The following is a 16,011-nucleotide window of genomic DNA, read 5'->3' on the forward strand; positions in this document are numbered from 1 at the left end:
AAGCTGTGTCAAGGCAGATCTCATAAAGGTCCATCCTAGACGATCAAACGCCTTTTCCGCATCAATGGACAATAGACATGCTGGAATTTTATGTTTACGCATATGAGAGGCAAGGAGCAATGTTTTCACAGTATTATCTCTAGCCTCCCTGCATTGTACAAAACCAGCCTGATCCCTGTGAATGGAGCCAGGGAGTAGGGGGCTTAGTCTTTTTGCAATTGCTTTGGCGAATACTTTTACATCAACATTAATTAGGGAGATAGGCCGATAATTAGCGCATAATAAGGGGTCCTTTCCTGGCTTGGGAGTAACGACAATCGTGGCAGCTAAAGTTTGGGGGGCAAAAGGGCAATTCTCAGAGATAGAGTTGAAGAGTTTCGTCATAAATGGAATTAAATTTGATGCAAATATCTTATAAAAGTTAGCCGGGAATCCATCCGGACCGGGGCTTTTGCCATTTGCCAGAGACCTGACTGTATCCTGTTCCGAGAACGGGGTCTCAAGGGCCATTACGTCCTCAGATGGAAGAGGAGGAATCAGAGTGCTATTTACATAGTTATCCACTCTTTCCTGGAAGTCGGACACAGCCATGTCTGCCAAAGGTCCTCTAAGGTTGTAAAGGGAGTTGTAATAACCCCTAAATGAGTCTGCAATCTCCAAGGGGGAGTGGAGGGATTTACCTGACCCAGACTTAATGGTAGGTATATAGGTAGTAGGAATTCGTGGGTGTAAAAATCGTGCTAAGGCCCTACCAGGCTTGTCAGAGTATTCGTATAGGTATCTGCGGAAGCGGTCTCTCTGTCTTGCTGTTACTGTATCTAGCAATAAGCTTAAGTCGGTTCTAGCTTTCAACAGGTCAGTCATGACTTGTGGATTTTGTGACCTTTTGTGTTCCAACTCTAAAGCTTGGATGTGCGTCATCAAATTAGGAATGGCAGAAGCCCTTTCTCTCTTTAATCGTGCCCCCTGTTGGATGAATACTCCCCTTATAACTCCTTTTAAGGCCTCCCACTGATATGACAAAGCTGTGGGGTCATAATTTGTGTCGTCGGGTGAAACGAGAGCAGCCCGTGACTAATTAAAAAATAATCTATCCTACTATACGAATCATGTACCGCAGAATAGAAAGTATAGTCACGTGTAGTTGGGTGGATCAGTCTCCAAACGTCAACCAGTCTATATTCCGTTAGCTTAGATTTCAGACTCTCCAACTGGGAGGGGGAGACGGACGACCTACCCGAAGATGAGTCCAGGACTCGATCCAATGTAAAATTGAAGTCTCCTCCGACAATTACCGCACCCTCTGCGAATGCCGAGAGGTCGCGTAGGTAAGCTTTACAAGTTCTGATCTGATCCTGGTTAGGGAGATAAAAATTAGCAATGGTAAATACATCTCTGATAATTTTAATCTTATAATCAAATATCTTCCTTGCATATCAGATTTAGAGGCAATTACTTGAGCCTGTAGCGACTTGTGTAAGGCAATACTAATTCCTTTGGATTTTGAGTCTCGGTTGCCGCTATGGTACCAGTGTGAGTAAAATTTATGGTTAAGTGAAGGTATCCGATCTGATCTAAAGTGGGTCTCCTGCAGAAGCAGCACATGAACCCGTTTCTTGTGCATGTGATAAAGAACCTGTGAGCGTTTTTCAGGAGTATTAAACCCTCTGATGTTCAAGGAACAAAGGCTCAAGGTGGCCATCGTAAACTAGTACAAGTATCAGTAGTGGGACTAGGTGGTGGTAGGGGGGAAGATGTGTTGGGTAAAGAAGAGAAAGCTCTTAAGAAAAAGGATGTAGAAGGAAGTTCTGAGGGAAGAATAGAAGAGAGCAGAATATAATGTATGAAGAAATATTAACAAAAATTTCAGACGGAGCAGAATATTCCGTCTTATTAGACCACAGGTAGCTACTCCTATGGGCTAAGAATTAAGCAGAGAAATACTCTGAAGAAAGTGTCAAAGACACACCCTAACTTGGGAGGTGACTGGACTCTAAAACAGAGCGAACCGCCAGGCCCCCACAGCAAGTTACAGTAATTATACATGTTAAACAACCAAACAGATTCAGTGCCCCAGGCCTCAAGGCTATACTGACTATGTATTGGATCCAAACAAATACCCCACAAACACAACATAATACCAGAGGCAACTCAGAGGTGATGAGGATCCCTGCAGAATATTTTTCTAGTTATAGTAAACCACTATAATGCATAATAAGGCTCCACACCGGGGATACAAGGCCCCCGTTAGAAAACCACCAATATTCCCCGACCCAAGGAAAAGGACAGTGGAGAGAGCAAGATTAATATAGGACAAACTCCTCAGTGCTCAGGCGTCACCCGAGGGACCACCGGAATCACGGCGTAGATTTCTTCTCCTCTTCTTCCCACGTTCCGATGGTACTCTCCCACCTCCTCGAACTCCCCTGAACCCAAAAGAGAAAAAAACGGGGCCACTCCCCCAGGGTGACCGGTGGCAACCCCAGAGCCGATGAGAAATCCAGGAGATCCGACGGGGATCTCAGGATCACCATGCCACTGTCCCCCTGAGCTTGTAGCTGAAAAGGGTATCCCCACGTATAGGCAATGTTTTTCTCGCGCAGAGCCTCCAGGAGAGGTCGCAGGGCCCTTCTCTTAGCCAGAGTTATAGGGGAGAGGTCCGCTAGAAGTTGAATATTTATGCCATGAAAGTCTATAGCGTCTTTCTCCCTAGCTTTACGCATAATGTCCTCCTTAATTTTGAAAAAATTGATCCTGCAAATTACATCTCTCGATCTATATGGGTCAGGGTGCCTTGGGCCCAGGGATCGATGAGCTCTGTCCAATTCAATACGTTCATCCGTGGATCTACTCAGCAATGAATTAAAAACAAGCTGTAGGGCTGAATTCAGGTCCCGTGGGGCCACCGACTCTGGGAGACCACGCAGTCTAATGTTGTTTCTCCTATTTCTGTTTTCAGAGTCTTCTAGCATGTCCATAACTAGATCAAAATTCTGTGAATGCTGATCTAAGAGTTGCTGCTGAGTATGAAGCTGGGAAGATAGCTCATCTACTTTAGCCTCTAACACAGTGATGGTAGAATTTATGTTGGAAACGTACTCTTTGAGGGAGCCAATTTCCCCCTTGCAGACTGCCTCCAAACGCTGGATGTAGCCTTCCATGTCAGTCTTGGTGGGGATGGCACTTAAATGGGCACGTAGTTCCCCTACATTCATAGTCAGGGAGTTCCCCTACATTCATAGTCAGGGAAAAATGCGAACCTCCTTAACACACAGTTCGGGCCATGTGCTGGCACAGGTACAGGTGATCCAGAAGTAGAGCTGCCGGCACTGCCGCTGATACTTTCACATTAGGGTATCTTTACAAGTGGATGTATATTGGTTATATTAGTAGAAGAAATGAAATTGCAGCACTCACCTGTGCGCCAAAAATTCGGAAAACATTATGCCAAGTCGGTAGTGAACGGCATACTTTTGGATATGGACGACAGCCGTTTCGCGCTGAGCAGGCGCTTCTTCCTGGTCCCATATTAGTAAGCTGTATATATTATGATTTGAAATATGCTTAAAGTTTTTTTTTTTTTTTGTTTTTTTTTTGCTTAAGTGGATTACCCCTTTAAAGGGAAAATTTGTTGTCGAAGTCATTAAAATGTCACCTTAACTGTATCCATTCCAAATTGCTAAATTGCATGCTTTGGATTCTTGCCATAAATGCCATGCAACGAAAAGGATGAAAAAAAAACGGTCAAATAACTGAATTGTCAGCACAGTATAATTCCATTATGCGTGAACTTTGCATTAACATTACAACATGTCAAGAGCCACAAACATTCAGTTGGATCCGTGGTACATCTGCTGGTAATGCACAAGCAATAAGCTGTATGTTCCAAACATAAAATCAAATGATGGATCCCAGAAGTATCACTAGATAGCCAGGCAAATTCTGAAGTCCTATGTATATTTTCTTCTATTCTTCTCATTGTTCTAGTAGTCAATGGACCCTATTCTTCATTTGTATGGGGGTTTTTTTAAGTCACTTTTCTTTTTTTGTCTGTTGGTATTCATTGATGTTTTTACTCCAAATTCTTCAAGTCGGGTCATGAATTTTGTGAAGAGTAAAAAATGCGCTTTATTTTTTATTTCTTGTGACTTGTTGCATCTTCTGCTGAAATGATGCGAAATTTACACAAGTCAGTTTAGGGAGAGTCAGGAATAGAGGATATTTGCACCAAAAATTTGTGAATTTTTAACAAGTTGAAAAAAAGGGATTGTTCACTGCTCGGATAACCCCTTCTGAATCCCTTTGTCTATCCCCAGTAAAATTATGACACTTATATACCCACCTCCGGTGCTTGTGCCTTTCCAGTGGTGTCAACACTGGCTTTCCCAGGGATCGTATGACATAACAGTCAGTACTGGCCTCACCTCTCTTACAGACATAATTGACATCAAGAGGAAGTGAGAGCTGTGGCTGTTCTTCCACTTCCTCCAGATGTCTTGATTTGTCCAAAGGCGAGGACAGCGATGCCAACGCTAATTAAAAATGCCATGCAATCCCCGCGAGAGCCGCTGGAATGGCGCCGGCACCAGAGGTGGGTATAAATGTTATTATTTTACTAGGGGGGGGACATTGGGCTTCAGATGAGGCTGCCCGAGTAGTGGACAACCTCTTTAATGAAACAGAACAAAACACCTGGAGTCTCTGGACCCGTCAAATCCCACAGAAAACAGAGAAAAAAGAACATACCGACATAGAAAATAAACAGGTGAACAGATATAAATGAGAGTAAAAAAAGGCACATATAAAATGAAAAACACCAAAAAGTAAACAAAAAATAAATGCACAAATGCAGTAGTAAACGGGGCCGTCTATCATACTGCTGTTAATGTCACCCTTGGTAGTCTATAACCAGGTACGGAAGAAATAGGTAGTCACATAGACTAATGATTAGGTCTTAGAATATGTTGGGCTGTGGTGTAATAAAATTCTCACTAGAGTGTAATTATTTCTTAATTGCATGGTTCTATCTATGGTGATGATGATGGTGGTGATGTTGATGATTATGGTGATGATGAAAGTGATGATGATGGTGGTGATGGTGATGATGAAGGTGATGATAATGGTGCTGTTGATTATGGTGATGATGATGAAAGTGATGATGATGGTGGTGATGATGATTATGGTGATGATGATGAAGGTGATGATAATGGTGCTGATGATTATGGTGATGGTGATGAAAGTGATGATAATGGTGATGATGATGATAATGCTGTATATCCAGGACACTTCCTTTACAGAAAAAAAACACAAATAGATAAACTGTGGGCCCGGCAGAGCTTCTTGCCGCTCGCACCACATGTTCAGTGCTTGGCTTATCTTTCTCCTGTGCTGGTCACAGTTATTGCCAGGGGACCCTTGTCATGCATACGAATGGAGCCTTCAGATCTCTTTTGAACTGTCTGTCTGCATACTGTGTACAAAATGAATTTCATACACAGTAACTGAATCAGTGCCATCTGTGAAATGGGTATTTATGCTCCAAGCAGAGGAGATTTCTTGCATTTTTAAGGAAAAAGAGAATTCAAAATATTGCATTTCTTCAGATGAGCCGTCTTGCCTGAAATCTGATTAGGAGATAGACAGTTCTGGAATCAAACTCTTCTGGATCCGGTCTTTGTATGTGAATTGCTTTGCTCCGCGACACCAAGAAAAGCAGCGTTTTCTTCTCCGTTATGACTTGTGATGAGTACAGTATCAATCTATCTATACAGCACATATGTAGTTGTCACCGTGTGCAGGCAGTCTGGCCTAGCGTTTAATGGCCCATATATCCAGTGCTCCAACTTCAGGCAAAAGTATAGAAATGGACGAATACTACGTTTGACAGTGATGGAGACATTAAAATCTAAAACATTTTTCTTATGTGATAATAAACATGGGAGTTATGGAACATGCTTGATTGTGTAATACTAGTCTGGCAATTCCTTAAAGAGAATCTGTCAGCAGCAATTTTGTCGGCAGCATGACGTATAGAGACCCTGTTTCTACCCAGTCCGTCATGTACTTGTGACTATTTCACAAACTACTGTATATCTACAAAGGCAAATAAATTCAATGCATCTTTATTTATTGCCAGCAGATTTTTGCTATGTAATCTGACAGCACCATGATATGGGGCAGAGACCCTGATTAAAATGATGTGATACTTAGTTTGCTGGGTGCAGCAGTTATGATATAGTCTCAGTTTTCTCCTCTGCAGCTTTAGCAGAGCTCAGTTGTTGAGCTGTGTACAACATCATTCACACCACAGCTTTTTGACGATGTGGTTAGACTAGGACGCACGGGTTATCTAGTTCTGTACTGAAAATCCGCTGCTAATAAAACACTGATTGTTTTGAAATAGCAAAATCCAGTCTATTAAGTGACGCATCCCTGTAATCAGGGTTTCCGATTGTACTTCATTGTGATTTCAGGTTGCATAGCAAAAAACCTGCTGACAGATTCCATATAATATTTACCATAAAAAGAAGCCTGCATCCCTTGTTTCATAACAGGAATGAATATCTATAAGGCTCACATACATTTAGCATGCAGCATTTGTTTCCACTTCTGCTCCTTTCCGTTTTCTGTTAGGGGCACGGCATATCATTGGTGCACTGACAACATCATTACACTCAATGTCGGACTGTTCTTCCATCTGTACAGGAGCTTGGCAGATCCACTTTTAATTGCATTGTAAACTTTACTGTTGTCCTCATCAATAGTGTCAAATATATTAATAATTCATAGACCCTGTGGCAAAATATCCAAATAGGTTGTCGGGTGATAACCCTTTGCGGCTCCTTATTGTGTCAGATCTGATGATCTTCTGGTTTTCTCGGAGGGGTGATAGCCCAACTCTATGTGCATTGACTTCATCATTGCCCAATGTGCTATAATTATGGGGGGGGGGAAATGAATAAAAAATAAGCATGGTTATTCATTTTGGTGTTAAAATTCCTACCCTAAAAAGGTTATATGGGAATCCAAAAATATGATTTTTTCTATAAGCTTCTCTTGTTGGTGGGCTATGTTTGACATTGCAGATGAGGCCCATTTACATAAATAGGGTCACGCTGCAATTCCAGATTCTGCCTATAGCCAGGTGTGGCACTGTTGGTAGACTAATATCAGTACAATCTATTTAATTGTTGCCCTCCTGGGATTCAATGATAATCTCCGTAATACATAACTACATATAGTCATTCTCATCCAATATAATACAGTACACAGATGTCCACTAAACATATAGTAGAAAGTCTGAGCAAAAGAAATTTGCAGTATATATGTTACCATGAGACACAGGTCAACCAGAGTTCTGGTTTATGGACCCGCTTTTAGCGGCTTTCTAGTAGATGTCGATACTACATGGACGAGACATAACGAGTTAAGTGGAACTGATTTATTTGAATTGATTTTCAATAAATTGCTGTGAAAACAATAATAATAATGTAGCGTACAGTCATGTTCGTATGCCACCGTCAGGAGTATATGCACAGCTGCATCTAAGTGGGGCACCGCAGAATATATACCGTATACCTAAGAAGGTCACATTTCCATTGTAAACACGCTATCTTCATACATAGTAGATATAATGCAAAGACTTTGTCGTTGATGGTTCTCTATCTTACGTTTCTGCAGGTGTTGAAGAATGCAGGATGCCAATACGAAGTGTCCGACAAGCCGCCTGCAGATTTCTCTCGGAGGCCCAGAGATAAGACGGGAATGCACTCTTCAAGGTGAGCCAGATCACATCGTTACGTTGAAAGTGTCATCTCGAGGGTTCGCTCACACGGGCGTATAAGAATCGGTCCCATTCTCATCCAGGAGAGCGGGACGATTTTTTTTCTCACTCGTCATCCGCGTTCAATCCGTTTTTTTTACAGCAGCGGCTATTAATCTTTTACAGGATCATTTACAGTTTCCTATTGCAGAATTGTAATGTATCCGGAAAAATCAGATGCTGTACTGATGGTCTGTATGGCCTCCAAATATGTTTCTCACACCTATCAGAGAGAAATCTAGATTTTTTTTTTTCTCATGCCGAACACATGAAAGAAAAAATACGCAGATCCGCCTCATTGAATAATATTGGTCCGAGTGCAGTCCTATTTTTTTCTATCGGAGTGCACTAGTCCAATTTATACGTTAGCGTGAGCGAGCCCTAATGGGAATTTGTCACCAAGATTTTGCTGCAGCATCTGAGAGCAGCATGATGTTGGGGCACAGATCCTAATTCCAGCGATGTATCACTTACAGGTGCTTCTCACAAAATTAGAATATCATCAAACAGTTAATATATTTCAGTTCTTCAATAAAGAAAGTGAAACTCATATATAGAGTCATTACAAACAGAGTGATCTATTTCACGTGTTTATTTCTGTTAATGTTGGTGATTATGGCTTACAGCCAATGAAAACCCAAAAGTCATTATCTCAGTAAATTAGAATACTTTATAACACCAGTGTGAAAAATGATTTTAAAATCAGAAATGTTGGCCTACTGAAATGTATGTTCAGTAAATGCTCTCAATACTTGGTCAGGGCTCCTTTTGCATCAACTACTGCATCAATGCGGCATGGCATGGAGGCGATCAGCCTGTGGCACTGCTGAGGTGTTATGGAAGCCCAGGTTACTTTCATAGCAGCCTCAGCTCGTCTGCATTGTTGGGTCTGGGGTCTCATCTTCCTCTTGACAATACAACATAGATTCTCTATGGGGTTAAGGTCAGGTGAGTTTAGTGGCCAATCAAGCACAGTGATACTGTTGTTTTTACAACAGGTATTGGTACTTTTGGCAGTGTGGACAGGCACCAAGTCCTGCTGGAGAATTAAATCTCCAAAAAGCTTGTCGGCAGAGGGACGCATGAAGTTCTCTAAAATTTCCAGGTAGACTGCTGCGCTGACTTTGGTCTTGATAAATCACAGACATGGCTCCCCAAACCATCACTGATTGTGGAAACTTCACACTAGACCTTGGAAATCAAGGTCCCTGAGTCTGGAGGAAGAGTGGAGAGACAGACAATCCAAGCTGCTTGAGGGGACCCATGCCTGGGGCGGCAGGCAGGGGTCCCCTCACTTGAAATCATCAGTAAGTAATTGCACAGTATTCTTCTCATTATTGTGGCTTTATATACCATTAGCACTATTCTAGCACTTTATTTTTTTCATTGAGTACATTTAGCCTTCGCTGCATTACTATATGGCTATCTTGGAAGTATTATCTTGTATTGTGGTTAATCTAAAACACCGCCAGGCATGCTTTAGCCTTAAATTTTATGGCGTTCTTTATATATTTTTATGAGCCACTTTCACATCTCCTCCATTATAATTGAGGCATTGTCATTGGAGAATTTAATTACTGGCTGTTTATGCTTTACTGTGGATTCCCCGTTACTCCTGCTTCGGCAGATTTTATTCTGTATTTTTTTCTTTGTATGCATTCTGACTGAAATAAAAATCTTATTTGGTATAAAATACTCTTTTTTTCCTCCTTGTCCTTACTGACCAATAGGGGATTGTTAGTATTATGTCATTTATATTGAGTTATTTACCTATAATAAACTCACTGTTATTTGGGATAATATTTAAAGTTTAATACATTTCAGTAAGCCAACATTTCGGATTTTAAAATCATTTTACAAACTGGTGTTATAAAGTATTCTAATTTACTGAGATAATGACTTTTGTGGTTTTCAATGACTGTAAGCCATAATCATCAACATTAACAGACATAAACACTTGAAATAGATCACTTTGTTTGTAATGACTCTATCTTTTTGATGATATTCTATTTTTGTGAGACGCACCTGTACTTTACTGGTTACTGCATTTTAATTAAAAACTGTTTTCTTTGAATGCTGAACTCTGTATAACTCCGCCCACACCACTGATTGGCAGCTTTCTGTGTACTGTCATGATCCAGGTCGGGGTTTTTTCTGTTTATCTTCTCCCCGGTCTGGTCATGCGGGGGATAACTTTCCCTACCTCATTTTGGGATCTGTTTAGCTATTTCAGACCGCTGATGCCTGCAGGCAGCATCAGTTATAGTTCCTGCCTCTGGCTTGAGCAGCTGACCCCGTTGTACCCTGATTTGTGCTCTGCCCGTTTTCCTAGTCCCGTTCCCGCTCTCCCCTGTGACTACGCTCATCTTAGTGCTTGCTTTTTGTATTGTGATTCCTTGGTATTTGACCCTGCTTGCCCTCTGACCTGTTTATCTGTCTTCCATCTCTGGCGTTCCTGCTCCTGATCGGCTCTGACTTTTCTGGCTTGTTTCTGACCACGTGTATTGCTGTGTCCCCTGGTACTTCCTTTCCTGTTGGTTCTTGACCCTGTCTGACTTCTTTTCGGCCACCTAGTGGCGCCTGTGCTGCGGCGTTGTGGTGCTCTACTGTTAGTGCAACCTTTTTTCCCCACCAACACCCCCTGGTGGAGGTTGCGCACTACAATGTCTTAGCAGCATTACATGTACATTGTGCATAGGCAGAGAGCTGCCAATCTTTGGTGGGGGCGAGGCTGGACTACTTGGCAGCAAGCCACGTACTTCTCTAAGGATAATCTTCTGATACAACAGTGATTTTATAAAAACTGCACTAAGCAGCCCAGTAAATGATATATACCTGGAATCAGGGTCTCTGTCCGAACATTATGCAACATTCAGATTAAGTATCAAAAACTTGTTGACAGATTCCCTTTAATGCCATGCATACAAACAACTAATGATGCAGCAACTAGGTCAGATTTCTTGTTTCATTGCAGCTACCAACTGGTGCAATATGTGGGCGCACTGTATATAGAGGAGCAATGTTATTAATATGTCATAGCATTAGAAGGATTCTCTGCCAGTCATCTCCACTTCTGTCCACAAAGTATGTGTGGTATTGTAGTTACTACTCATAGCCTATGGTAAAAAGGGTCACTGTTTCTACACTTTTGTAATGTAGCACAGCCACTTTAAGGCTCTACAATAGTATTGTGTTTGAGAACTGCATTATATCTGCTTGAAGGAAAACTGAAAATCTATTGTGCAGAATACTAATATGAGCACGGAAATAACCTGCACAAGCACACCAAGAAAAATCACAGACACATCTATTTTTTTATTTTAGACATTGTATATTTGAAGTCAACAGGAAAGATCAATGCCAAGCACTCAACATCCAGAGTGTGCTGCAGTTCACAAAGCACAGCATGCTCCTAAATTACTGCAGCACTGCAGCAAAAAAAAAAAAAAAAAGTAAATAGAATAGAAATACATATTTCACATCCCCATGGCAATTTTAACTACTGGCAAATGCAGGGTTTTCAAATTCTGCTGCAGCGCTGGCATGTCATTTCAATATATGACCTCAGACATACAAGCAACAGTGCTATTTAGTGTATGAGCATCAGGATATTACAATGCTAAATACATTTTACCATTGCAAATAATCCACTCCCCCCCGACAGTAGGAATGCTCAAAACCACTTTCAAGAAGTTTATTAACCCTTCAGGTGCTTCACGGGAATTTTTGGAATGTTTAAATAAAATGAACATTTAACTTTTTTCACAAAAAAATTACTTCAGGTCCAATTTTTTTTATTTTACCAAGGGTAACAGGAAAAATTGGACCCCAAAAGCTGTTGTACAATTTGTCCTGAGTACGCAGATACCCCATATATGCAGGTAAACCACTGTTTTGGCGCATGGCAGATCTTGGAAGGGAAGGAGCGCCGTTTGACTTTTCAATGCAAAATTGGCTGGAATTGAGATTGGACGCCATATCGCTTTGGAGAGCCCCTGATGTGCCTAAACAGTGGAAACCCCCCCCACAAGTGACAACATTTTGGAAAGTAGACCCCCTAAGGAACTTATCTAGATGTGTGCTTCACAGACGTTTAACTTACAGCCGTAAAAATAAAAAATCATATTTTTTTACAAAAATTATCTTTTCGCTCCCAATTTTTTATTTTTACAAGGGTTACATGAGAAATTGGACCCCAGAAGTTGTTGTCCAATTTGTCCTGAGTAAGCCAATATCTTACATGTGGGGGTAAATCACTGTTTGGGCGCACGGCAGAGATCGGAAGGGAAGGAGCATCTTTTGACTTTTTCAACGCAGAATTGGCTGGAATTGAGATCGGACGCCATGTCGCGTTTGGAGAGCCCCTGATGTGCCCAAACAGAACCCCTAACCCTAATCCCAGCCCTAACCTTAACCCTAACCACAAATCTAACCCTAACACACCCCTAACCTTAATCCCAACCCTAACCTTAACCTAGCTTTAGCCCCAACCCTAACCCTAACTTTAGCTCTAAACCTAATGAGAAAATGGAAATAATTATTTTTCCCTAACTAAGAGGGTGATAAAGGGGGGTTTGATTTACTATTTTTAGCAGGTTTTTATGTTTGGCAGCTGTCACACACTAAAAGACGCTTTTTATTGCAAAAAATAGTTTTTGCATTACCACATTCTGAGAGCTATAATTTTTTCATATTTTGGCCCTCAGAGTCATGTGAGGTCTTATTTTTGCGGGACGAGTTGATGTTTTTATTGGTACCATTTTCGGGCACATGACATTTTTTGATCGCTTTTTATTATGATTTTTACGTGGCAGAATGAACAAAAGCCATCAAATCATGAATTTCCTTTGGGTGGGGCATTTATACCGTTCTCCATGTGGTAAAATTGATAAAGCGGTTTTATTCTTTGGGTCAGTACGATTACAGTGATACCTCATTTATATCATTTTTTTAATGTTTTTGAGCTTTTATACAATAATAATTATTATATATAGAAAATCATTATTTTTGCATCGCTTTATAACTTTTTTATTTTTTCGCTGATGATTCTGTATGGCGGCTCATTTTTTGTGGGACAAGATGATGTTTTCAGTGGTACCATGTTTATATCCGTCTATTTGATCGCGTGTTGTTCCACTTTTTGTTTGGCGGTATGATGATAAAGCATTGTTTTTTGCCTTGTTTTTTTTTTTAACGGTGTTCACCAAAGGGGTTAATTAGTGGGACAGTTTTATAGGTCAGGTCGTTATGGACACGATGATACTAAATATGTGTACTTTTATTGTTTTTTTTTTATTTACATAAAGAAATGTATTTATTGGAAAAATATGTATTTTTTTTTCTTACTTAGGAATTTTTAAAAAAAATATTTTTACACAGTATATTTATTTATTTTTAACTTTTTTACATTGTCCCAGGGTGGGACATCACTATATAATGTCAGATTGCGATCTGACAGGCAGTGAAGGAGGCTTGCCGTGCCTGTTCTCAGCAGACACTGAGAAGCCACATCCCTGCAGGACCTGTAAAGTCCCCGCAGCCATCTTGGATCCGGGGGTCTGCAGGCAGGGAGAATCTCAGAACAACGCAATCACATATCTTTGTTCTGAGGGTCTGAGGGAAGCATGAGGGAGCCCTCTCCCTGTGCGATGCTTCTCTATGCCACCGGAACGCTGTGATCTCGTTTGATTGCAGTATTCTGGGGGTTAAAGTGCCGGGAGCGGTTCGTGACCGCTCCTGCACTTAGTGCCAGGTGTCAGCTGTGAGAATCAGTTGACACCCAGCCGCGATTGTCCTCACACCACCCTTGTGCGTGACCGATCGCCGATGACATACTATTCCGTCCATGGGCATTAAGTCCCAGGGTACATGGATGGAATAGTATGTTTAAGGTAAGAAAGGGGTTAAAGGGTTATTCTCATGTTATGAAATTGATATAGATAGACATGAAAATAAGCAGGATTTCAGTTAACTTATTTTTTCTTTCTGCTATCATTCTCATGCTATGAGAGCTTTTATCTTACACAGAGTACAGCTTTTAACCAATGAGATCAACCATCATAGTCTGGCCAAGTACACGAAGTAGCTACCTTGCTGGCTGAGGAGTTATTTCCTGAGGTTCCAGCCACCTCTCTCTCTCTCGAGCCCATTAATTTCTATACATCAGGTAGCTGCCCCCCCATCTCAGTTCATGCTTGTATTGCTGTTATCAATATTGCAAAATTACCAGCCTCCGGCATCAGCAGTTTCCAGAGCAGATCTACTAATCACTGCTGCTGTTTTAAGGTCCTGTTATCTCTATATGCAAATATAGTGATAACCGTATACACTTCAGAATAGGCACTGAGAGATTGCTAATGTGTCACCATAGTGGAAGTTTAGTAATAGAACAAAGCTACACTTCTGCATAAACTCTACACAAAACCTTAAAGAGGTTGTCTACTACTCGGACAACCCCTCCTGAATCTCTCTGTTTACTCCCGTAACATAATAACACTTATACTCACCTCCATTACTGGCGCAGTTCCAGCGGTGTCGCCACTGGATCTCATCTGACTCATGTGACAATGTTATGTCATGTGATCCTTGCAGCCAATCAGCGCTGATTTCACTCTCCCCACCTTCGAAGAAATCAGATATACATCCGGAGGAAGTGAGAGCTGCTGAAGCAAGCACTCATAGGCCACAGGGCTCATGTGATGTAACAATGTCACACGATCCCCGGGAGAGCCAGTCCCAACATCACTGGAACAGCGCTGGCAATGGAAGTATTTTATGAGGTGAAAATGTAGGGATTCAGAAGGGGTTATCTGGGTAGTAGAAAACGATTTCAGTGCACGTGAATACACAAATACTTCACACACAATGACATATATACATTTAATACACACTACTGAGAACCATACACTCCACACATCTAGTGACAATTGCTTTTCTGCTTAGCACATGTTCAGAAGTAGTAGCAACAGCATAAAGAACATTAGACAGCGGTACTTAGCTGTGTGACTGTGGATCCATCTCTGCCATAAGCTAAATCACTCAGTAACTGCAGTAGGATCTGCCTGTCCTGTCTGCCTCTGCTTGTTTTCTTCCTCTGCTCCTCAGTTCCTCTCCCTGCTTACTAGCGTATGAAAGGAGGTGAAACCTGACACCTCACCGTGCTGTCAGTCCTTCTTTGACCAAGACAAATTTTAGCTATTTTTCAGGTTGGATCTTAAGTTCCGGTGGGAGGTGTAAGGGGAAGAAGCATGGCATGGTTCTCTAGGATGTATTGCAAAGTTTGTTATAGTAGTGTGTACTGTTGATTTGTGGAAAGTTTGTTGAAACAACAGCGATCATTTCAATATCAAGGTAAATATTACTGCGGAAGCATGTTACATGAGCCTGCGTCAGTCTGTATCCTTTTCTGGCCGTGAACAAGGTCACGTGACCGAAACATTGGCGGACCGCACACAGACCTTTTTGCTGATGATAATAAACACATAATGATTTCATCTTGTATTGGACTACTTGTTTTAGCTTTCTTACAGCTTACTGTACAGTTCTCGCCAAAAGTTTTGAGAGTGACACCAATTTTGATTTTCACGTCAGTTTTCTGCCTTAGTGTTTTTAGATCTTTGAGTCAGATGTTTCTAGGATTATTGAAGTACAATTATAAGCATTTCAGACATTATTGTGCTTTTATAGACAAATTCATCAAGATTACGTAAGAAGACAATATTTACAGTGTTGTCCATCCGCTTTTTGAACAGTGGTCAACCTTCAAAAGAGGGTGGACAAATAAAATGTAGAACTTTGTAATAAACCCCAAACACTGATTAAGAATGGTTTGCCATCCTTAGGGATTTGCATAAACTTGATGTATTTGCTATTAAAAGTAACTTATTAAATGTTTATAATTGTACTTCAGTAACTATAGACACATCTGGCTAAAAGATCAAAAAATTCTGAAGCTGCAACCTATGAAAACCAAATTATGTATCAGTCTCATAACCTTTGGCCATGACTGTGCAATCATCTGAAGATAGAAAAATTAACTGTGACCCCTATATAGTGGGAGCTTGGCTAAGCAGTTACAGTGACTTAAAACTTGAATGTGTCTGTCCAAAGCAGAAATGAGAATGCAGTTCTGGACTACAATAAAGAATTACTGCAAGGTTGTCCAGGTTGAAAAATGCATATAAGATGTG

The 16,011-nt window shown here is 41.1% G+C and overlaps 1 protein-coding gene across 2 annotated transcripts in view; it reads left to right on the forward strand.

Annotated features, from left to right (window-relative positions):
• Positions 1-16,011, forward strand: part of NEXMIF (neurite extension and migration factor) — a 492,764-nt gene that overhangs the window by 380,320 nt on the left and 96,433 nt on the right. For both annotated transcript variants that reach the window (XM_073556210.1, XM_073556209.1), the window contains one exon: positions 7,681-7,778. In XM_073556210.1, the coding sequence (XP_073412311.1) occupies positions 7,765-7,778 (14 nt within the window). In that variant the 5' untranslated portion in view covers positions 7,681-7,764. The remainder of the gene's footprint in view (positions 1-7,680; positions 7,779-16,011) is intronic.

This window comes from Dendrobates tinctorius, unplaced genomic scaffold, assembly GCF_039654945.1.
Source record: "Dendrobates tinctorius isolate UK_male_01 unplaced genomic scaffold, ASM3965494v1 ptg000231l, whole genome shotgun sequence".
NCBI classification, from domain to species: Eukaryota; Metazoa; Chordata; class Amphibia; order Anura; family Dendrobatidae; genus Dendrobates; species Dendrobates tinctorius.